Source organism: Bombina bombina, chromosome 4, assembly GCF_027579735.1.
Source record: "Bombina bombina isolate aBomBom1 chromosome 4, aBomBom1.pri, whole genome shotgun sequence".
Classification (NCBI taxonomy): domain Eukaryota; kingdom Metazoa; phylum Chordata; class Amphibia; order Anura; family Bombinatoridae; genus Bombina; species Bombina bombina.
Window position 1 is genome coordinate 401,144,057 of NC_069502.1, and position 17,689 is coordinate 401,161,745.

Here is a 17,689-nt window from a genome sequence, read left to right on the forward strand (position 1 = left end):
TGGGAGGCATTAAAAGCTCTTGTTATGTTGGGTATTTTGTACCTCCTAATATTGATCTAGATGAACTCTCACCACCTTATGAATGAAATATATACACACACTTCCCAATGTTTTAATTTACTTTACTTTTTACTTAACATGAATTAGGGACAATAAAGAAACAAGGGTATCAGATTGTTGAAGAAATTGCTTATCTATTCATTTCAGTGTGACTTTGCAGCCAAGAGTGCAATTCCATTACAAACAGAAAAGAAAGGGTTCTGGAAGCGGTTCTGGCAATGTGGCCTCCATGAAAGCACCCAAGGTTGCAAAATACAACTTACAGTATGATTTACAAGTTAGGACATGGATATGGTGCAAAAATGTCCTGGAAGACATGCACCCTGTCTGTAGGCTCAAGTTTTGGGTGTGTAACTTTTAAAAGAGGCTGCTATGGGTTTTAGTTCCAACCTGATCACTAAAATATTTTGGACATTTGTTTAAAAACTGTTATTAATTTTAATATTTTTGGAATTTAGTTTCTTAAGGGAGATCCTAAGATTTTTTTTTTTATCTGCTTTTGACTTGAGTTGTTATGTTATAGATATGCAGCCTTGCAAAGGGGTTACATGCTGCTGACCTGAGGGTTCATATTTTGGGCATGTAGATTCTTAAAGGGATCGCCGGGTATCCACTCTTTACCTGAGGTCTCACCCTCTATACATGACTAAAAAGGGTTCCTGATGACATGCTGCTGACCTGGAGATATGTTCTTGATGTGAGCTCTAATTATTTCTGCATATAGCTTCTTAAAGAGGTAGCAGGGGGATACACTCCTATTCTGAGGCCTTATTCTATACATGTTGACGCTTAAAGGGGTGGCTGATAAAGCATCCAATCTGAGATAATATTTGATAAATTAGAAATAGTCTCCTTAAAGGGGACACTGAACCCAAAAAAATATTTTGTGATTCAGATAGAGCATGCAATTTTAAGCAACTTTCTAATGTACTCCTATTATCAATTTTTCTTCATTCTCTTGCTATCTTTATTTGAAAAAGAAGGCATCTAAGCTATTTTTTGTTCAGAACCCTGGACAACACTTGTTTATTGGTGGGTGAATGTATCCACCAATCAGCAAGAACAACCCAGGTTGTTCACCAAAAATGGGCCGGCATCTAAACTTACATTCTTGCTTTTCAAATAAAGATACCAAGAGAATGAAGACAATTTGATAATAGTAGTAAATTAGAAAGTTTCTTGAAATAGCATGCTCTATCTGAATCACGAAAGAAAAAATGTGGGTTCAGTGTCCCTTTAAATAAAGTATTAATTAGCTTGCCAAAAGCTTTAAAATAGTTTACCTACAGTATATTATCATAAGTCATTTTTAGACTAAGGAATGTGGTAATATTATTGCACTGGATCTTGGAGAAAAAAAAGTTTAAAGAGCTACTAACCACTAGCTAATGATGTTACTGATTTTGCATACCTTACAGTTTATTGGGGTCTTAGTGTATCCAGTACATAGCCTAATAATTAAAAATGACCCCCCTTCTTACACAAAAAGTGGTAAGGGGTTAAAAACCCCAGGGGCCCGATCCGATATGCAGCGTCGCCCGCAAAAGCCGGCGCCGCCGAAATTTGCGCTGGTTTGGTATCCTATATACGGCGTAACCTAGAAGTTACGCACGTATATTTCTGCCGTCGCCCGTAGTTTTTTTGGGCCATAGGCAGGTATACCAAACCAGCGCAGTTTGGTATCCAATATACAGCGTAAGGACTTACGTGGCGAAAATGGAGAAATCTTACTCCATTTTTACCTCGCCACAAAATGCAGCCGTAGTAAGCCTTACGCTGTCTATTGGAGCCCCGTAAATCCCTAAACTACCTGCTAAATAAACCTAACACCTAACGCATGCGCAATGTCTATCTACCTGTCAACCGCAATCCTCCGCCGCAATCCCTAAAAAAGTTATTAACCCCTAAACCGCCGCACACGGACCCCGCCGCCACCTACATTAAAAGTATAACCCCACCGTCGCAAGCTACATTACATACCCCCTAATGTGAGTCCCTTACACCGCCGCCATCTACCTTACCTATCCCCTAAACTGAGCCCCCAACCCCGCCGCAATCTATATTACCTACCCCCTACCCCGCCACCAGCTACCTTACCTACCCCCTAAACTGAGCCCCCTACCCCGCCGCCATCTACCTTACCTACCCCCTAAACTGAGCCCCCTACCCCGCCGCCATCTACCTTACCTATCCCTTAAACTGAGCCCCCTACCCCGCCGCCATCTACCTTACCTATCCCCTAAACTGAGCCCCCTACCCCGCCGACATCTACCTTACCTACCCCCTAAAGTGAGCACCTACCCCGCCGCCAGCTACCTTACCTACCCCCTAAACTGAGCCCCTTACACCGCCGCCATCTATTTTAAAAATATTAACCCCTAATTTAATCCCCCTACAGCGCCGCCAGCTATATTAACTATATTAACCCTAATAATATTAGGGTTAATATAGTTAATATCATTATTATAATATATATATATTAAGTATAATAACCCTATCTAACTCTAACATCCCTAACTAAATTCTTATTAAAATAGATCTAATTAATATTAATATTATTAATTTAAATATTCCTATTTAAATCTAAATACTTACCTATAAAATAAACCCTAAGATAGCTACAATGTAATTAATAATTACATTGCAGCTATTTTAGGGTTTATATTTATTTTACAGGTAACTTGGTATTTATTTTAACTAGGTACAATAGCTATTAAATAGTTAATAACTATTTAATAGCTACCTAGTTAAAATATATACCAATTTACCTGTAAAATAAATCCTAACCTAAGTTACAAATACACCTACACTATCAATAAATTAAATAAACTACAAATATCTAAACTAAAACACAATAAAATAATCTAAACTAAATTACAAAAACAAACAAACACTAAATTACAAAAAATAAAAAAAATATTACAAGATTTTTAAGCTAATTACACCTATTCTAAGCCCCCTAATAAAATAATAAAGCCCCCCAAAATAAAAAAAATTCCCTGCCCTATTCTAAATTAAAAAAAGTTCAAAGCTCTTTTACCTTACCAGCCCTTAAAAGGGCCTTTTGCGGGGCATGCCCCAAAGAAAACAGCTCTTTTGCCTGTAAAGAAAAAACACAATACCACCCCTCAACATTACAACCAACCACCCACATACCCCTATTCTAAACCCACCCAAACCCCCCTTAAAAAAACCTAACACTACCCCCCTGAAGATCTCCCTACCTTGTCTTCACCCAGCCGGGCCGAACTCTTCATCCGATCCGGGCGATGTCCAATGAAGCGGCAGTGAAGTCTTCTTCCATCCGGGCGATGTCTTCAATCAAGCGGCAGTGAAGTCTTCTTCCACCCGGCGATGTCTTCAATCAAGCGGCAGTGAAGTCTTCTTCCATCCGGGCGATGTCTTCAATCAAGCGGCAGTGAAGTCTTCTTCCACCCGGCGATGTCTTCAATCAAGCGGCAGTGAAGTCTTCTTCTATCCGGCGATGTCTTCTTCCACCCGGCGATGTCTTCAAGCAAAGCGGCATCTTCAATCTTCTTTCTTCGCTCCTCCGCCGTGGAGCATCCATCCGGCACGACGACTTCCCAACGAATGAGGTACCTTTAAATGACGTCATCCAAGATGGCGTCCGACGAATTCCGATTGGCTGATAGGATTCTATCAGCCAATCGGAATTAAGGTAGAAAAATCTGATTGGCTGATTGAATCAGCCAATCAGATTCAACTTCAATCCGATTGGCTGAACCGGATTGAACTTGAATCTGATTTAAAGGTACCTCATTCGTCGGGAAGCCGGGTGGAAGAAGACATCGCCGGATGGAAGTAGACTTCACTGCCGCTTGATTGAAGACATCGCCGGGTGGAAGAAGACTTCACTGCCGCTTGATTGAAGACATCGCCCGGATGGAAGAAGACTTCACTGCCGCTTCATTGGACATCGCCCGGATCGGATTAAGAGTTTGGCCCGGCTGGGTGAAGACAAGGTAGGGAGATCTTCAGGGGGGTAGTGTTAGGTTTTTTTAAGGGGGGTTTGGGTGGGTTTAGAATAGGGGTATGTGGGTGGTGGGTTGTAATGTTGAGGGGTGGTATTGTGTTTTTTCTTTACAGGCAAAAGAGCTGTTTTCTTTGGGGCATGCCCCGCAAAAGGCCCTTTTAAGGGCTGGTAAGGTAAAAGAGCTTTGAACTTTTTTAATTTAGAATAGGGCAGGGACATTTTTTTATTTTGGGGGGCTTTATTATTTTATTAGGGGGCTTAGAATAGGTGTAATTAGCTTAAAAATCTTGTAATCTTTTTTTTATTTTTTGTAATTTAGTGTTTGTTTTTTTGTAATTTAGTTTAGATTATTTTATTGTGTTTTAGTTTAGATATTTGTAGTTTATTTAATTTATTGATAGTGTAGGTGTATTTGTAACTTAGGTTAGGATTTATTTTACAGGTAAATTGGTAATTATTTTAACTAGGTAGCTATTAAATAGTTATTAACTATTTAATAGCTATTGTACCTAGTTAAAATAAATACCAAGTTACCTGTAAAATAAAGATAAACCCTAAAATAGCTACAATGTAATTATTAATTACATTGTAGCTATCTTAGGGTTTATTTTATAGGTAAGTATTTAGATTTAAATAGGAATATTTTAATTAATAATATTAATATTAATTAGATCTATTTTAATAAGAATTTAGTTAGGGATGTTAGAGTTAGATAGGGTTATTATACTTAATATATATATATTATAATAACGATATTAACTATATTAACCCTAATATAATTAGGGTTAATATAGTTAATATATATAATATAATAACGATATTAACTATATTAACCCTAATATAATTAGGGTTAATATAGTTAATATATATAATATAATAACTATATTAACCCTAATATAATTTGGGTTAATATTGTTGATATAGCTGGCGGCGGTGTAGGGGGATTAAATTAGGGGTTAATATTTTTAAAATAGATGGCGGCGGTGTAAGGGGCTCAGTTTAGGGGGTAGGTAAGGTAGCTGGCGGCAGGGTAGGTGCTCACTTTAGGGGGTAGGTAAGATAGATGGCGGCGTGGTAGGGGGCTCAGTTTAGGGGGTAGGTAAGGTAGCTGGCGGCGGGGTAGGTGCTCACTTTAGGGGGTAGGTAAGGTAGATGGCGGCAGGGTAGGGGGCTCACTTTAGGGGGTAGGTAAGATAGATGGCGGCGGTGTAAGGGACTCACATTAGGGGGTATGTAATGTAGCTTGCGACGGTGTAGGGGGATCACATTAGGGGGTTATAGATTTAATATAGCTGGCGGCGGGGTCCGGGAGCGGCAGTTTAGGGGTTAATACATTTTTTTATTGTTAGGATAGTGAGGGGGGATAGCGGATAGAGGATTAGACGTGTCGGGCTATGTTTGGGAGGCGTGTTAGACAGTATGGGAGATTTAATAACTTTAGTCAGGTTTTGTAGGCGCCGGCAGTTTCTAAAGTGCCGTAAGTCACTGGCGACTCCAGAAATTTGTGCTTACGCAGATTTCTGGACATCGCTGGTTTGTGAGACTTACGGCACTTTAGCCTCTGACGGCGCCGTATATAGGATAGCTCGAGTTGCGAGCTGAAACTGCGGGCGGCGGGGGTTCCCTCACTTGCGCCGCATACTATGATCTTTATCGGATCGCGCCCCAGATGAGTGGAAAATTATAACAATTTTAGTGAAGTTAGAGGAATATTGTGCTAAAATGAACCATGAATATGAAAGAGGAGCATAAACTACTGGATAACATTAAGTAAAAATGTTTAAATGTAAACTAAAATGAAGACATAAGGGACAGCTAACTGGATAATAGTGACAACTTGAATATCATTTACTTAAGCAAAGGGGCATACAGTGGGGAAAAAAAGTATTTAGTCAGCCACCAATTGTGCAAGTTCTCCCACTTAAGAAGATGAGAGAGGCCTGTAATTTTCATCATAGGTATACCTCAACTATGAGAGACAAAATGTGGAAACAAATCCAGACAATCACATTGTCTGTTTTGGAAAGAATTTATTTGCAATTATGGTGGAAAATAAGTATTTGGTCAATATCAAATATTCATCTCAATACTTTGCTATACAGGGAGTGCAGAATTATTAGGCAAATGAGTATTTTGACCACATCATCCTCTTTATGCATGTTGTCTTACTCCAAGCTGTATAGGCTCGAAAGCCTACTACCAATTAAGCATATTAGGTAATGTGCATCTCTGTAATGAGAAGGGGTGTGGTCTAATGACATCAACACCCTATATCAGGTGTGCATAATTATTAGGCAACTTCCTTTCCTTTGGCAAAATGGGTCAAAAGAAGGACTTGACAGGCTCAGAAAAGTCAAAAATAGTGAGATATCTTGCAGAGGGATGCAGCACTCTTAAAATTGCAAAGCTTCTGAAGCGTGATCATCGAACAATCAAGCGTTTCATTCAAAATAGTCAACAGAGTCGCAAGAATCGTGTGGAAAAACCAAGGCGCAAAATAACTGCCCATGAACTGAGAAAAGTCAAGCGTGCAGCTGCCAAGATGCCACTTGCCACCAGTTTGGCCATATTTCAGAGCTGCAACATCACTGGAGTGCCCAAAAGCACAAAGTGTGCAATACTCAGAGACATGGCCAAGGTAAGAAAGGCTGAAAGACGACCACCACTGAACAAGACACACAAGCTGAAACGTCAAGACTGGGCCAAGAAATATCTCAAGACTGATTTTTCTAAGGTTTTATGGACTGATGAAATGAGAGTGAGTCTTGATGGGCCAGATGGATGGGCCCGTGGCTGGATTGGTAAAGGGCAGAGAGCTCCAGTCCGACTCAGACGCCAGCAAGGTGGAGGTGGAGTACTGGTTTGGGCTGGTATCATCAAAGATGAGCTTATGGGGCCTTTTCGGGTTGAGGATGGAGTCAAGCTCAACTCCCAGTCCTACTGCAAGTTTCTGGAAGACACCTTCTTCAAGCAGTGGTACAGGAAGAAGTCTGCATCCTTCAAGAAAAACATGATTTTCATGCAGGACAATGCTCCATCACACGCGTCCAAGTACTCCACAGCGTGGCTGGCAAGAAAGGGTATAAAAGAAGAAAATCTAATGACATGGCCTCCTTGTTCACCTGATCTGAACCCCATTGAGAACCTGTGGTCCATCATCAAATGTGAGATTTACAAGGAGGGAAAACAGTACACCTCTCTGAACAGTGTCTGGGAGGCTGTGGTTGCTGCTGCACGCAATGTTGATAGTGAACAGATCAAAACACTGACAGAATCCATGGATGGCAGGCTTTTGAGTGTCCTTGCAAAGAAAGGTGGCTATATTGGTCACTGATTTGTTTTTGTTTTGTTTTTGAATGTCAGAAATGTATATTTGTGAATGTTGAGATGTTATATTGGTTTCACTGGTAAAAATAAATAATTGAAATGGGTATATATTTGTTTTTTGTTAAGTTGCCTAATAATTATGCACAGTAATAGTCACCTGCACACACAGATATCCCCCTAAAATAGCTATAACTAAAAACAAACTAAAAACTACTTCCAAAACTATTCAGCTTTGATATTAATGAGTTTTTTGGGTTCATTGAGAACATGGTTGTTGTTCAATAATAAAATTAATCCTCAAAAATACAACTTGCCTAATAATTCTGCACTCCCTGTATATCCTTTGTTGGCAATGACAGAGGTCAAACGTTTTCTGTAAGTCTTCACTAGGTTGTCACACACTGTTGCTGGTATGTTGGCCCATTCATGCATGCAGATCTCCTCTAGAGCACTCAAAATCTCACGATACATGGCCCCATTCATTCTTTCATGTACACGGATCAGTCATTCTGTTCCCTTTGCAGAGAAACAGCCCCAAAGCATGATGTTGCCACCCCCATACTTCACAGTAAGTATGGTGTTCTCTCTCCTCCAAACATGACGAGTTGTGTTTCTACCAAACAGTTCTACTTTGGTTTCATCTGACCAGATGACATTCTCCCAATCCGCTTCTAGATCATCCAAATGCTCTCTAGCATACCTCAGACGGGCCTGGACATGTACTGGCTTAAGCAGGGGGACACGTCTGGCACTGCAGGATCTGAGTCCCTGGTGGCGTAGTGTGTTACTGATGGTAGCCTTTGTTACATTGGTCCCAGCTCTCTGCAGGTCATTCACTAGGTCCCCCCGTGTGGTTCTGGGATGTTTGCTCACCGTTCTTGTGATCATTTTGACCCCACGGGTGAGATCTTGCGTGGAGCCCCAGATCGAGGGAGATTATCAGTGATCTTGTATGTCTTCCATTTTCTAATAATTGCTCCCACAGTTGATTTCTTCACACCAAGCTGCTTGCCTATTGCAGATTCAGTCTTCCCAGCCTGGTGCAGGTCTACAATTTTGTTTCTGGTGTCCTTCGACAGCTCTTTGGTCTTCACCATAGTGGAGTTTGGAGTGTCACTGTTTGAGGTTGTGGACAGTTGTCTTTTATACTGATAACAAGTTCAAACAGGAAGAAGATACAGGTCTGTGAGAGCCAGAAATCTTGCTTGTTTGTAGGTGACCAAATACTTATTTTCCACCATAATTTGCAAATAAATTCTTTCCAAATCAGACAATGTGATTGTCTGGATTTGTTTCCACGTTTTGTCTCTCATAGTTGAGGTATACCTATGATGAAAATTACAGGCCTCTCTCATCTTCTTAAGTGGAAGAACTTGCACAATTGGTGGCTAACTAAATACTTTTTTGCCCCACTGTATGTCTGCATGCCTAACAGGAAAACATTGATTTCTTCAGTAAACTTTGAAATAATAAAAAAAAAACTGTGATACATTGTCTTCTTTTATATCAATTTAAGACAAATGATTACTATATCTATTTAAAGGGACAGTAAAGTCAAACTAAACTTTCACGGTTTAATAGAATATGCAATTTTCGAGAACTTTCCTATTAACTTCTATTGCCAAATTTGCTTCATTCTCTTGGTATCCTTAGTTGAATAGTAAATCTATGCAGTCTCATAGGAGATCAGGAGCGTGCACATTCCTTTAGTTCTCTATGGTAGCCATGTTTACAACAATATATAACTCTGCTGCAAACAATGTTGCAAAACACTGCTCCAATAGAGAATTAAAGACATGTGCGCGCGCTCCTGAGCTCTTATGAGAATGCATAGAATTATTCTTCAATTAAGGATACCAAGAGAACAAAATACATTCGATAATAGAAGTAAACAGAAATTTTTTTATAACTGTGTCTTCTATCCAAACTATGAAAGTTTATTTCTAACTTTACTGTCCCTTTAAAGTTTGGTCAATTTTATTAATATTACAGTGAAAATTAAAAACAACACTTTCTTGCAACATTTTTTGAAATGTTGTTATCTGCAAGGTTTTTTTTTATGGTTTACAAGCAAATTCCAACTTACATTCCCCATAACAGGCATCATTGATACTTGAATTTGAAGAGACACAAAAAGCAGGTCCTCACCTGGGTATACTTGTTAAATATGTAACAACATTCAGAAAATCCTCATCTGCAATCTCTGTGAAACTGGGATATTCTGGGAATGTGATTATAGGTGCTCCATCCTTACCTCTTCCTCCTTCGGAAAAAAAAGAATATTTGTTTGCAAACATTTCAGATAAAATGTTTAATTTGCCTAATGACATGTTCAGGCATAAACACAGTCAGATTGGCAAGTTTACAGCTGCCTTACTTGCACATCTACCCATTTAGGTCCAGATTACGATTAGCGTGCAAATGATATCGGATTTATTGCGCCTTTTTATGCACGTCGGCATTACAAGTTGAGCACAATTGAAGTTAGCGAGCATCGGATAATCATGACCTCAGAGCTCTGATTAACTGTTACACTCAAATAAAAAGTGACACAAAACTCATTAAAAGATACATTACAAAGTACAGTTACACTCATAATAACACCATCTAATAAAAACTATTTAAAAAACAATTGTGCAAAAAAGTTATAAAGGCTTAAATATATGAGATCTCAGGTGTTAGAAAATAAGCAGGCAAAGGGTTTTAACATAGAGATACATACATTTCTATATATGTATGTGTATGTTTTTATATATATATATATATATATATATATATATATATATATATATATATATATATATATATATATATATATATATATATATATATATATAGTACCTTCCCATGAACACTGCAATATGCCTATCATCTTTTGACTGAGCTTCTGCTTACTGGGGTAGGATTTTCCTGATTCAGCAGGGCTTTCATTGTAGCTAAAAATGCTGTTCTATTTTATAATGATGCTAGCTTGATATATTGGAGTTCTGATGGTGTGATCACTTCAGCTAAACCTGATCTTGCTTTGGATGAAAATTATTTGGTTTCAGAAAATCTCTTCAATTTGGATTTTAGAGACACCTTAGAAACATTCAACTTAGTTGCAATTTGATTCTAGGAAACTTTTCAAGCATTTGAGAGAATAATTTGTCCTTAAATTGCTTCACTAAGCTCTTTTGACATGACTGTAAAAGGAATTTCAATTAATCTACATCTTCAAAAGCCCTAACCGGAGCCCTAGCAGAAACACTAGCAGGATAATACCAATATATTTAATATCAGGTTTTACTCAACAATAAATACAACTCAAATGTGTGCTAGGGTAGGATGTTATTCTTTAAATAAAAGATATAATTTAAAAAACAATTCGTAAAAACTCGTCATGGTGGAGAGATATCATTATCCTATATTAATTAACTCTCAGCCAGATTACGAGTTTTGAGCGCTATAGGGAAATTAACGACCGCAACATTTTCGTCGTTTTTTCACTCACCTATAGCGCTGCTATTACAGTTTTGCAAAAAGCAGGCTTGTACAGGCGATATGGTGGCGTTAAGCTCCATGCTTCAACCAAACACAAGCGCTGCTTTGATGTGCTCATGCACAATTTCCCCATAGACATCAATGGGGAGAGCCGGCAAAAAAAAAGCCTAACACCTGCGATCGGGGAAAGAAAAGCTCCGTAACGCAGCCCCATTGATATATATGGGGAAAGAAAAAGTTATGTTTAAACCTAACACCCTAACATAAAAACCATGTCTAAATACCCCTAATCTTCCGCCCCCGACATCCCCGCCACCTACATAATGTTATTAACCCCTAATCTGCCGCCCTTAACATCGCCGCCACCTAAATAAAACTATTAACCCCTAATCTGCCGCTCCCGATATCGCCACCACCTACATACAGTTATTAACCCCTAATCTGCTGCCCCTAACATCGAACCACCTAAATACACTTATTAACCCCTAATCTGCCGCCCTTGACATCGCCACCACCTACATTACAGTTATTAACCCCTAATCTGCTGCCCCCAATGTCGCTGCCACTATACTAAAGTTATTAACCCCTAAACCTCTGGCCTACAACATCACTAACACTAAATAAATATATTAACCCCTAAACCTAACCCTAACGTAACCCTATGCATAACCCTAACCCTAATGTAACCCTAAGCATAACCCTAACACCCCTTAACTTATAATTAAAATAAATCTAAATAAACCTTACAATTATTACCTAAATAATTCCAATTTAAAACTAAATACGTACTTACCTGTGAAATAAAACCTAAGCTAGCTACAATATAACTAATAGTTATATTGTAGCTATCTTAGGTTTTATTTTTATTTCACAGGTAAGTTTGTATTTATTTTACCTAGGTAGACTAGTTAGTAAATAGTTATTAACTATCATTGCAATAAAATAAAATAAATTAAATTAATAAAATACAATTATCTAAATTACAAAAAAAATAAACACTAAATTACACAAAATAAAAAACGAAATTTCAAAAATAAATGCGAATTACTCTTAATCTAATAGCCCTATCAAAATAAAAAAGTCCCCGCAAAATAAAAAAACCCCTAGCCTAGTTTTCGAAGACCGAACATCCATCCTCATCCAGGCGGCAGAAGTCCTCATCGAAGCCGGCAGAAGTCTTCCTCCAAGCAGGCAGAAGTCCACCTCGAAGCCGGCAGAAGTCTTCATCCAAGCGGGCAGAAGTCTTCATCCAAGTGGCAGAAGTCTTCATCCAGATGGCATCTTCTATCTTCATCCGGCGTGGAGCGGGTCCATCTTCAAGACATCAGGCGCAGAGCATCCGCTTCTTCCGATCGTCGCTGGAAAATGAAGTTTCCCTTTAAGTAACGTCATTCAAGATAGTGTCCCTTACATTCTGATTGGCTATTGCAATCAGCCAATAGGATTGAGCTTGCATTATATTGGCTATTCCAATCAGCAAATAAATTGTGAGTTCAATCCTATTGGCTGATTGGTTTAGCCAATAGGATGAAAACTTAATCCTATTGTATTTTTAAGTCTTTCACCCAATGTATAGGGCTTTATCAAGATCTTGATAAAGCTCTATACATTGGGCGAAACGCATCAAATTGCTGTGGGGTGCCACTTGAAAATATACCTGAGGAACCTTTAAACTTTGTGACAAACTGGGAGACCGTTTTTTGGACCAATCAGAGTACAGCCATAATTCAACTGACTGACTGCATCACACAATCATGCTAGCAGATGAGTTGAACCAAACAGCAGAGAAGTGAAAAGTGAAGCAGCAGAGAAGTGAAAACACTGAGAGTTGTGGAGTGGAAAACGCTTTGAAAGTTTGCATGCTCCTTATCCTTCCAAGGAGGGACCGTGATCCTGCTGCTGGTGAGGTAACGTTGAACCAGTCTGTGTATTTCATTTGCTGGCCAAGAGGCTCTGTTATTTACAAGCAGCAAGGCTGCTTTGGAAAAGATGTTAACAAGCTGGTTTAGAAAGCTGCTGAGCTGATAGTCACATAGTGACATCAGGGACTGAAAAGCAAAGTTTTTGGAAACTGATATCCTAAAGTCCATAAAAGACTTATCAAGGCAAACACACATTTATATAGTTTTGTCTAAAAAATACTTAAAAATACAAATACCTATGAGTAATAAGCAGGGATAGGCAAGGTGCCCGTAACGGACACTGGTGTCCGGGACTAGCCCTTGCAGTGTCGGCCACAACCTAAGTATATATTTTCTTTCTGATTAAATAATAGGAATAAAAAAAAGTATGTAGTGTGAATAAAGTTAGTGGCTTGTCAAGAGATTGCTAGCGATATTGGGTGATAAGTTATGGAATAAATAAAGCCTAAGTAAAAATACTGGATGTGTATCTGCATCTGTATAATAACACCCAGCTCTACACAAAGACACAGTAGTGACACTGGCACATGCGTATAGCCAGACAAGGGCTGGTTATAGGGTCAGTGGTATCTGCATCAGTATAATAACACACAGCTCTATACAAAGACACAGTAGTGACACTGGCTCATGTGTATAGCCAGATAAGGGCTGGTTATAGGGTCAGGGGTATCTGCATCAGTATAATAACACCCAGCACTATATAATGACACGGTAGTGACACTGGCACATGGGTATAGCCAGAGGAGGTCTGGTTATAGAATCAGTGGTATCTACATCAGTATAATAACACCCAGCGCTATATAATGACACAGTAGTGACACTGGCACATGGGTATAGCCAGAGGAGGTCTGGTTATAGAATCAGTGGTATCTACATCAGTATAATAACACCCAGCGCTATATAATGACACAGTAGTGACACTGGCACATGGGTATAGCCAGAGGAGGGCTGGTTATAGGATCACTGGTATCTACATCAGTATAATAACACCCAGCGCTATATAATAACACAGTAGTGACACTGGCACATGTGTATAGCCAGAGGAGGGCTGATTATAAGATCAGTGGTATCTGCATCAGTATAATAACATCCAGCACTATATAATGACACAGTAGTGACACTGGCACATGCGTATAGCCAGAGGAGGTCTGGTTATAGAATCAGTGGTATCTACATCAGTATAATAACACCCAGCACTATATAATGACACAGTAGTGACACTGGCACATGGGTATAGCCAGAGGAGGTCTGGTTATAGAATCAGTGGTATCTACATCAGTATAATAACACCCAGCACTATATAATGACACAGTAGTGACACTGGCACATGGGTATAGCCAGAGGAGGGCTGGCTATAGGATCAGTGGTATCTGCATCAGTATAATAACTCCCAGCACTATATAATGACACAGTAGTGACACTGGCTCATGGGTATAGCCAGAGGAGGGCTGGTTATAAGATCAGTGGTATCTACATCAGTATAATAACACCCAGCACTATATAATGACACAGTAGTGACACTCGCACATGGGTATAGCCAGAGGAGGGCTGGTTATAGAATCAGTGGTATCTGCATCAGTATAATAACACCCAGCACTATATAATGACACAGTAGTGACACTCGCACATGGGTATAGCCAGAGGAGGGCTGGTTATAAGATCATTGGTATCTGCATAAGTATAATAACACCCAGCACTATATAATGACACAGTAGTGACACTGGCACATGGGTATAGCCAGAGGAGGTCTGGTTATAGAATCAGTGGTATCTGCATCAGTTTAATAACACCCAGCACTATATAATGACACAGTAGTGACACTCGCACATGGGTATAGCCAGAGGAGGGCTGGTTATATGATCAGTGGTATCTGCATCAGTATAATAACACTCAGCACTATAAAATAATGTTTTTAATTTCAAATGTACCTTGGTGTCCTTCACTAAGGTCTGTACTTTGGAAAATGTCCGCCACAGCCTTTGTCTGTGCCTATCCCTGGTAATAAGGCTCTTTTGAATTTAAGGTGGAAAAACCGTTTTTATTAAGGTGGTACATTTTTTAACGCTAGGAAATCTAAAGGGAGATGTCCCTGTTTTTTTAAACATATTTTTTCTCTATGCTTAATACCCTTTGAAATATATGAATGTTTTAGTAAACATAAAAGGTTTATTTTTTGCTGCATAATTAGTGCTGTATAAACTGACACAGTTGTGCTGTTTAGGCTAACACAGATACATTGCTGCTATAAATGCTGCTATTTTATCGTTGTTGAGATATTGCTACGGCTTGTTAAAACTGTTGCTACAAATGCTGCTATTACATTGTTGTTGATATACTGCAACTGTTTTTAAAATTTGAATATATTTTTTTTCCATATATGTTCTTTATGCTTATTACCTTTTGAAAAAACATTTTTTAGTGAACATAAAAGGTTTATTTTTTGCTGCATAATTAGTGCTGTATAAACTGACACAGTTGTGCTGTTTAGACTAACACAGATGCATTATTGCTATAAATGCTGCTATTACATTGTTGTTGATATATTGCTACGTACGGTGTCCATTTTAGGACATCCTTGCTCCCTCCTCAAAAACTCCCTCCTCCATCCTTTAAAACTCCATGTTCCCTCCTGCAAAACTCCCTCCTTTCTCCTCCCTCCCCCAAAACTCCCTCCTCTATCCTTTAAAACTCCATGCTCCCTCCTGCAAAACTCCCTCCTTTCTCCTTCCTCCCCCAGTTGTGCTGTTTAGACTAACACAGATACATTATTGCTATAAATGCTGCTATTACATTGTTGTTGATATATTGCTACGTACAGTGTCCATTTTAGGACATCCTTGCTCCCTCCTCAAAAACTCCCTCCTCCATCCTTTAAAACTCCATGTTCCCTCCTGCAAAACTCCCTCCTTTCTCCTCCCTCCCCCAAAACTCCCTCCTCCATCCTTTAAAACTCCATGCTCCCTCCTGCAAAACTCCCTCCTTTCTCCTCCCTTCCCCAAAACTCCCTAATCTATCCTTTAAAACTCTATGTTACCTCCCTGAAAACTCCATTGTACCTCAGTTATCAGACATCAGGAGTCAGGCATCAGGTGTCAGACATCAGGTATCAGGACTCAGGAGTCAGACATCAGGAGTCAGACATCAGGTATCAGACGTCAGGTATCAGACGTCAGGTATCAGACGTCAGGTATCAGACGTCAGACATAAGGAGTCAGGCATCAGGAGTCAGATATCAGACATCAGGAGTCAGACATCAGGTATCCAGACATCAGGTATCAGACGTCAGGTATCAGACGTCAGGTATCAGACATCAGGTTTCAGGTGTCAGACGCCAGGTGTCAGACGCCAGGTGTCAGACGTCAGGTGTCAGACGTCAGGAATCAGACGTCAGACATCAGGTGTCAGACATCAGGTGTCAGACATCAGATATCAGACATCAGGAGACAGACATCAGGACTCAGGTGTCAGACATCAGGTGTCAGACATCAGGTATCAGACGTCAGACATCAGGTCTCAGGTGTCAGACGTCAAGTATCAGGTGTCAAACGTCAGGTATCAGGTGTCAGGAGTCAAACATCAGGTGTCAGACATCATGTTGAAAAAATATCTGTTCATAATGTATTTTTTTTCATCAGGCAATCATATAATCCTTCAACTATCAATGCCATCCTATTATATTTTTTTGATACAATTTTATCTATCCACAGTCAGAAGCTTATATAGCACAATCATACCTTTTTTTTTATACGTTATATTTAAAGATTTACGAAAAAAATATATATTTTTTTTATTTTTAAAAAATATACATTTTAGCTTGTAGTATATAAACTCCTGAACAGATATATATCACAAAATGTTAAAAATATACAAGGATGGCTTTAATAGTTAATGGATTGTGTTGTGATATTGTGCTGTGCCTGGGCTATGATGTCTGATGCATGAGAACTGATGGAGTTTGTTAGGAGAGACAATGGAGTTTCTGAGGAGGGAGGAGGGAGTTTTGTTGGATGTCTGACAGATTTTTTTAGGAGGTAGGAGGGAGTATGGGTTGTTGATTGACAGAGATTCAGAGGAGACTGGACACCGTAGGGAGGAGTTTTCTCCACCTTCCTGTCAATCTCCCTCAGTCATGCAATGAATCACTGTACTTTCTCCTCATAAACTCCTTCCTACCTCCTATATCAGAAGATATTTCTGTTTTGTGCCTTTTCCTCACCTTTAGGGGTGGGGTTATCTTTTAGTGTAACACGCCTTTCTCAGAGATTTTAATCTTTCCATTGATAGCAGATTAATAATATTAACTCCAGATCACAAATTTGAAAGCTTTTCTGGAGAAGAAAAATAAAATTACAACATTTGTAGGTAAGAAATATGATTATAATTTTATTTGCATTTTTTTTTTAAATTGGTAATGAAAATTATTCATTACCATGCAGCAAATAACATTATATATTTTATATGTTAAACACACAGTCTTGATAAATCCGCCCATGTCATTACCTTTGTATTATCAAGCCTTTTATTGGTGCAATATTATGTTGTTTTATAGTTATCTGCTTTACATAAGCAAAAGGAAAAACGATTATTCTTGACCATACAGCCGATCAGATTGTATATTTATTTTGTTAAACATACAGTCTTGATAAATATGCACATTTCAGGACCTTTATTTTATTAAGAATTTTAGTGGTGCAATATTATGTTGTTTTACAGTTATTTGCTTTACACAAGCAATGTTATTACAATCCATGCTAATGCTGCTTTGTTTTAGCTATTTAAAAAGTGTTTTTTGCAATTGTTGATGAAAATAAACATTACATCATCAAGGTCAAATATAACAGAATATTTAAGTTTTTATTTTATAGTAGTGTTAAACAAATACAAATAAATCTGGTAACAGGTT

At 38.8% G+C, this 17,689-nt stretch overlaps 1 protein-coding gene across 1 annotated transcript in view; it reads right to left on the reverse strand.

Moving 5' to 3' along the window:
- Positions 1 to 17,689, reverse strand: part of MCF2L2 (MCF.2 cell line derived transforming sequence-like 2) — a 1,253,992-nt gene that overhangs the window by 1,108,628 nt on the left and 127,675 nt on the right. The window contains 1 exon segment of the mRNA XM_053711855.1: positions 9,530 to 9,644. Within this exon segment, the coding sequence (XP_053567830.1) occupies positions 9,530 to 9,644 (115 nt within the window).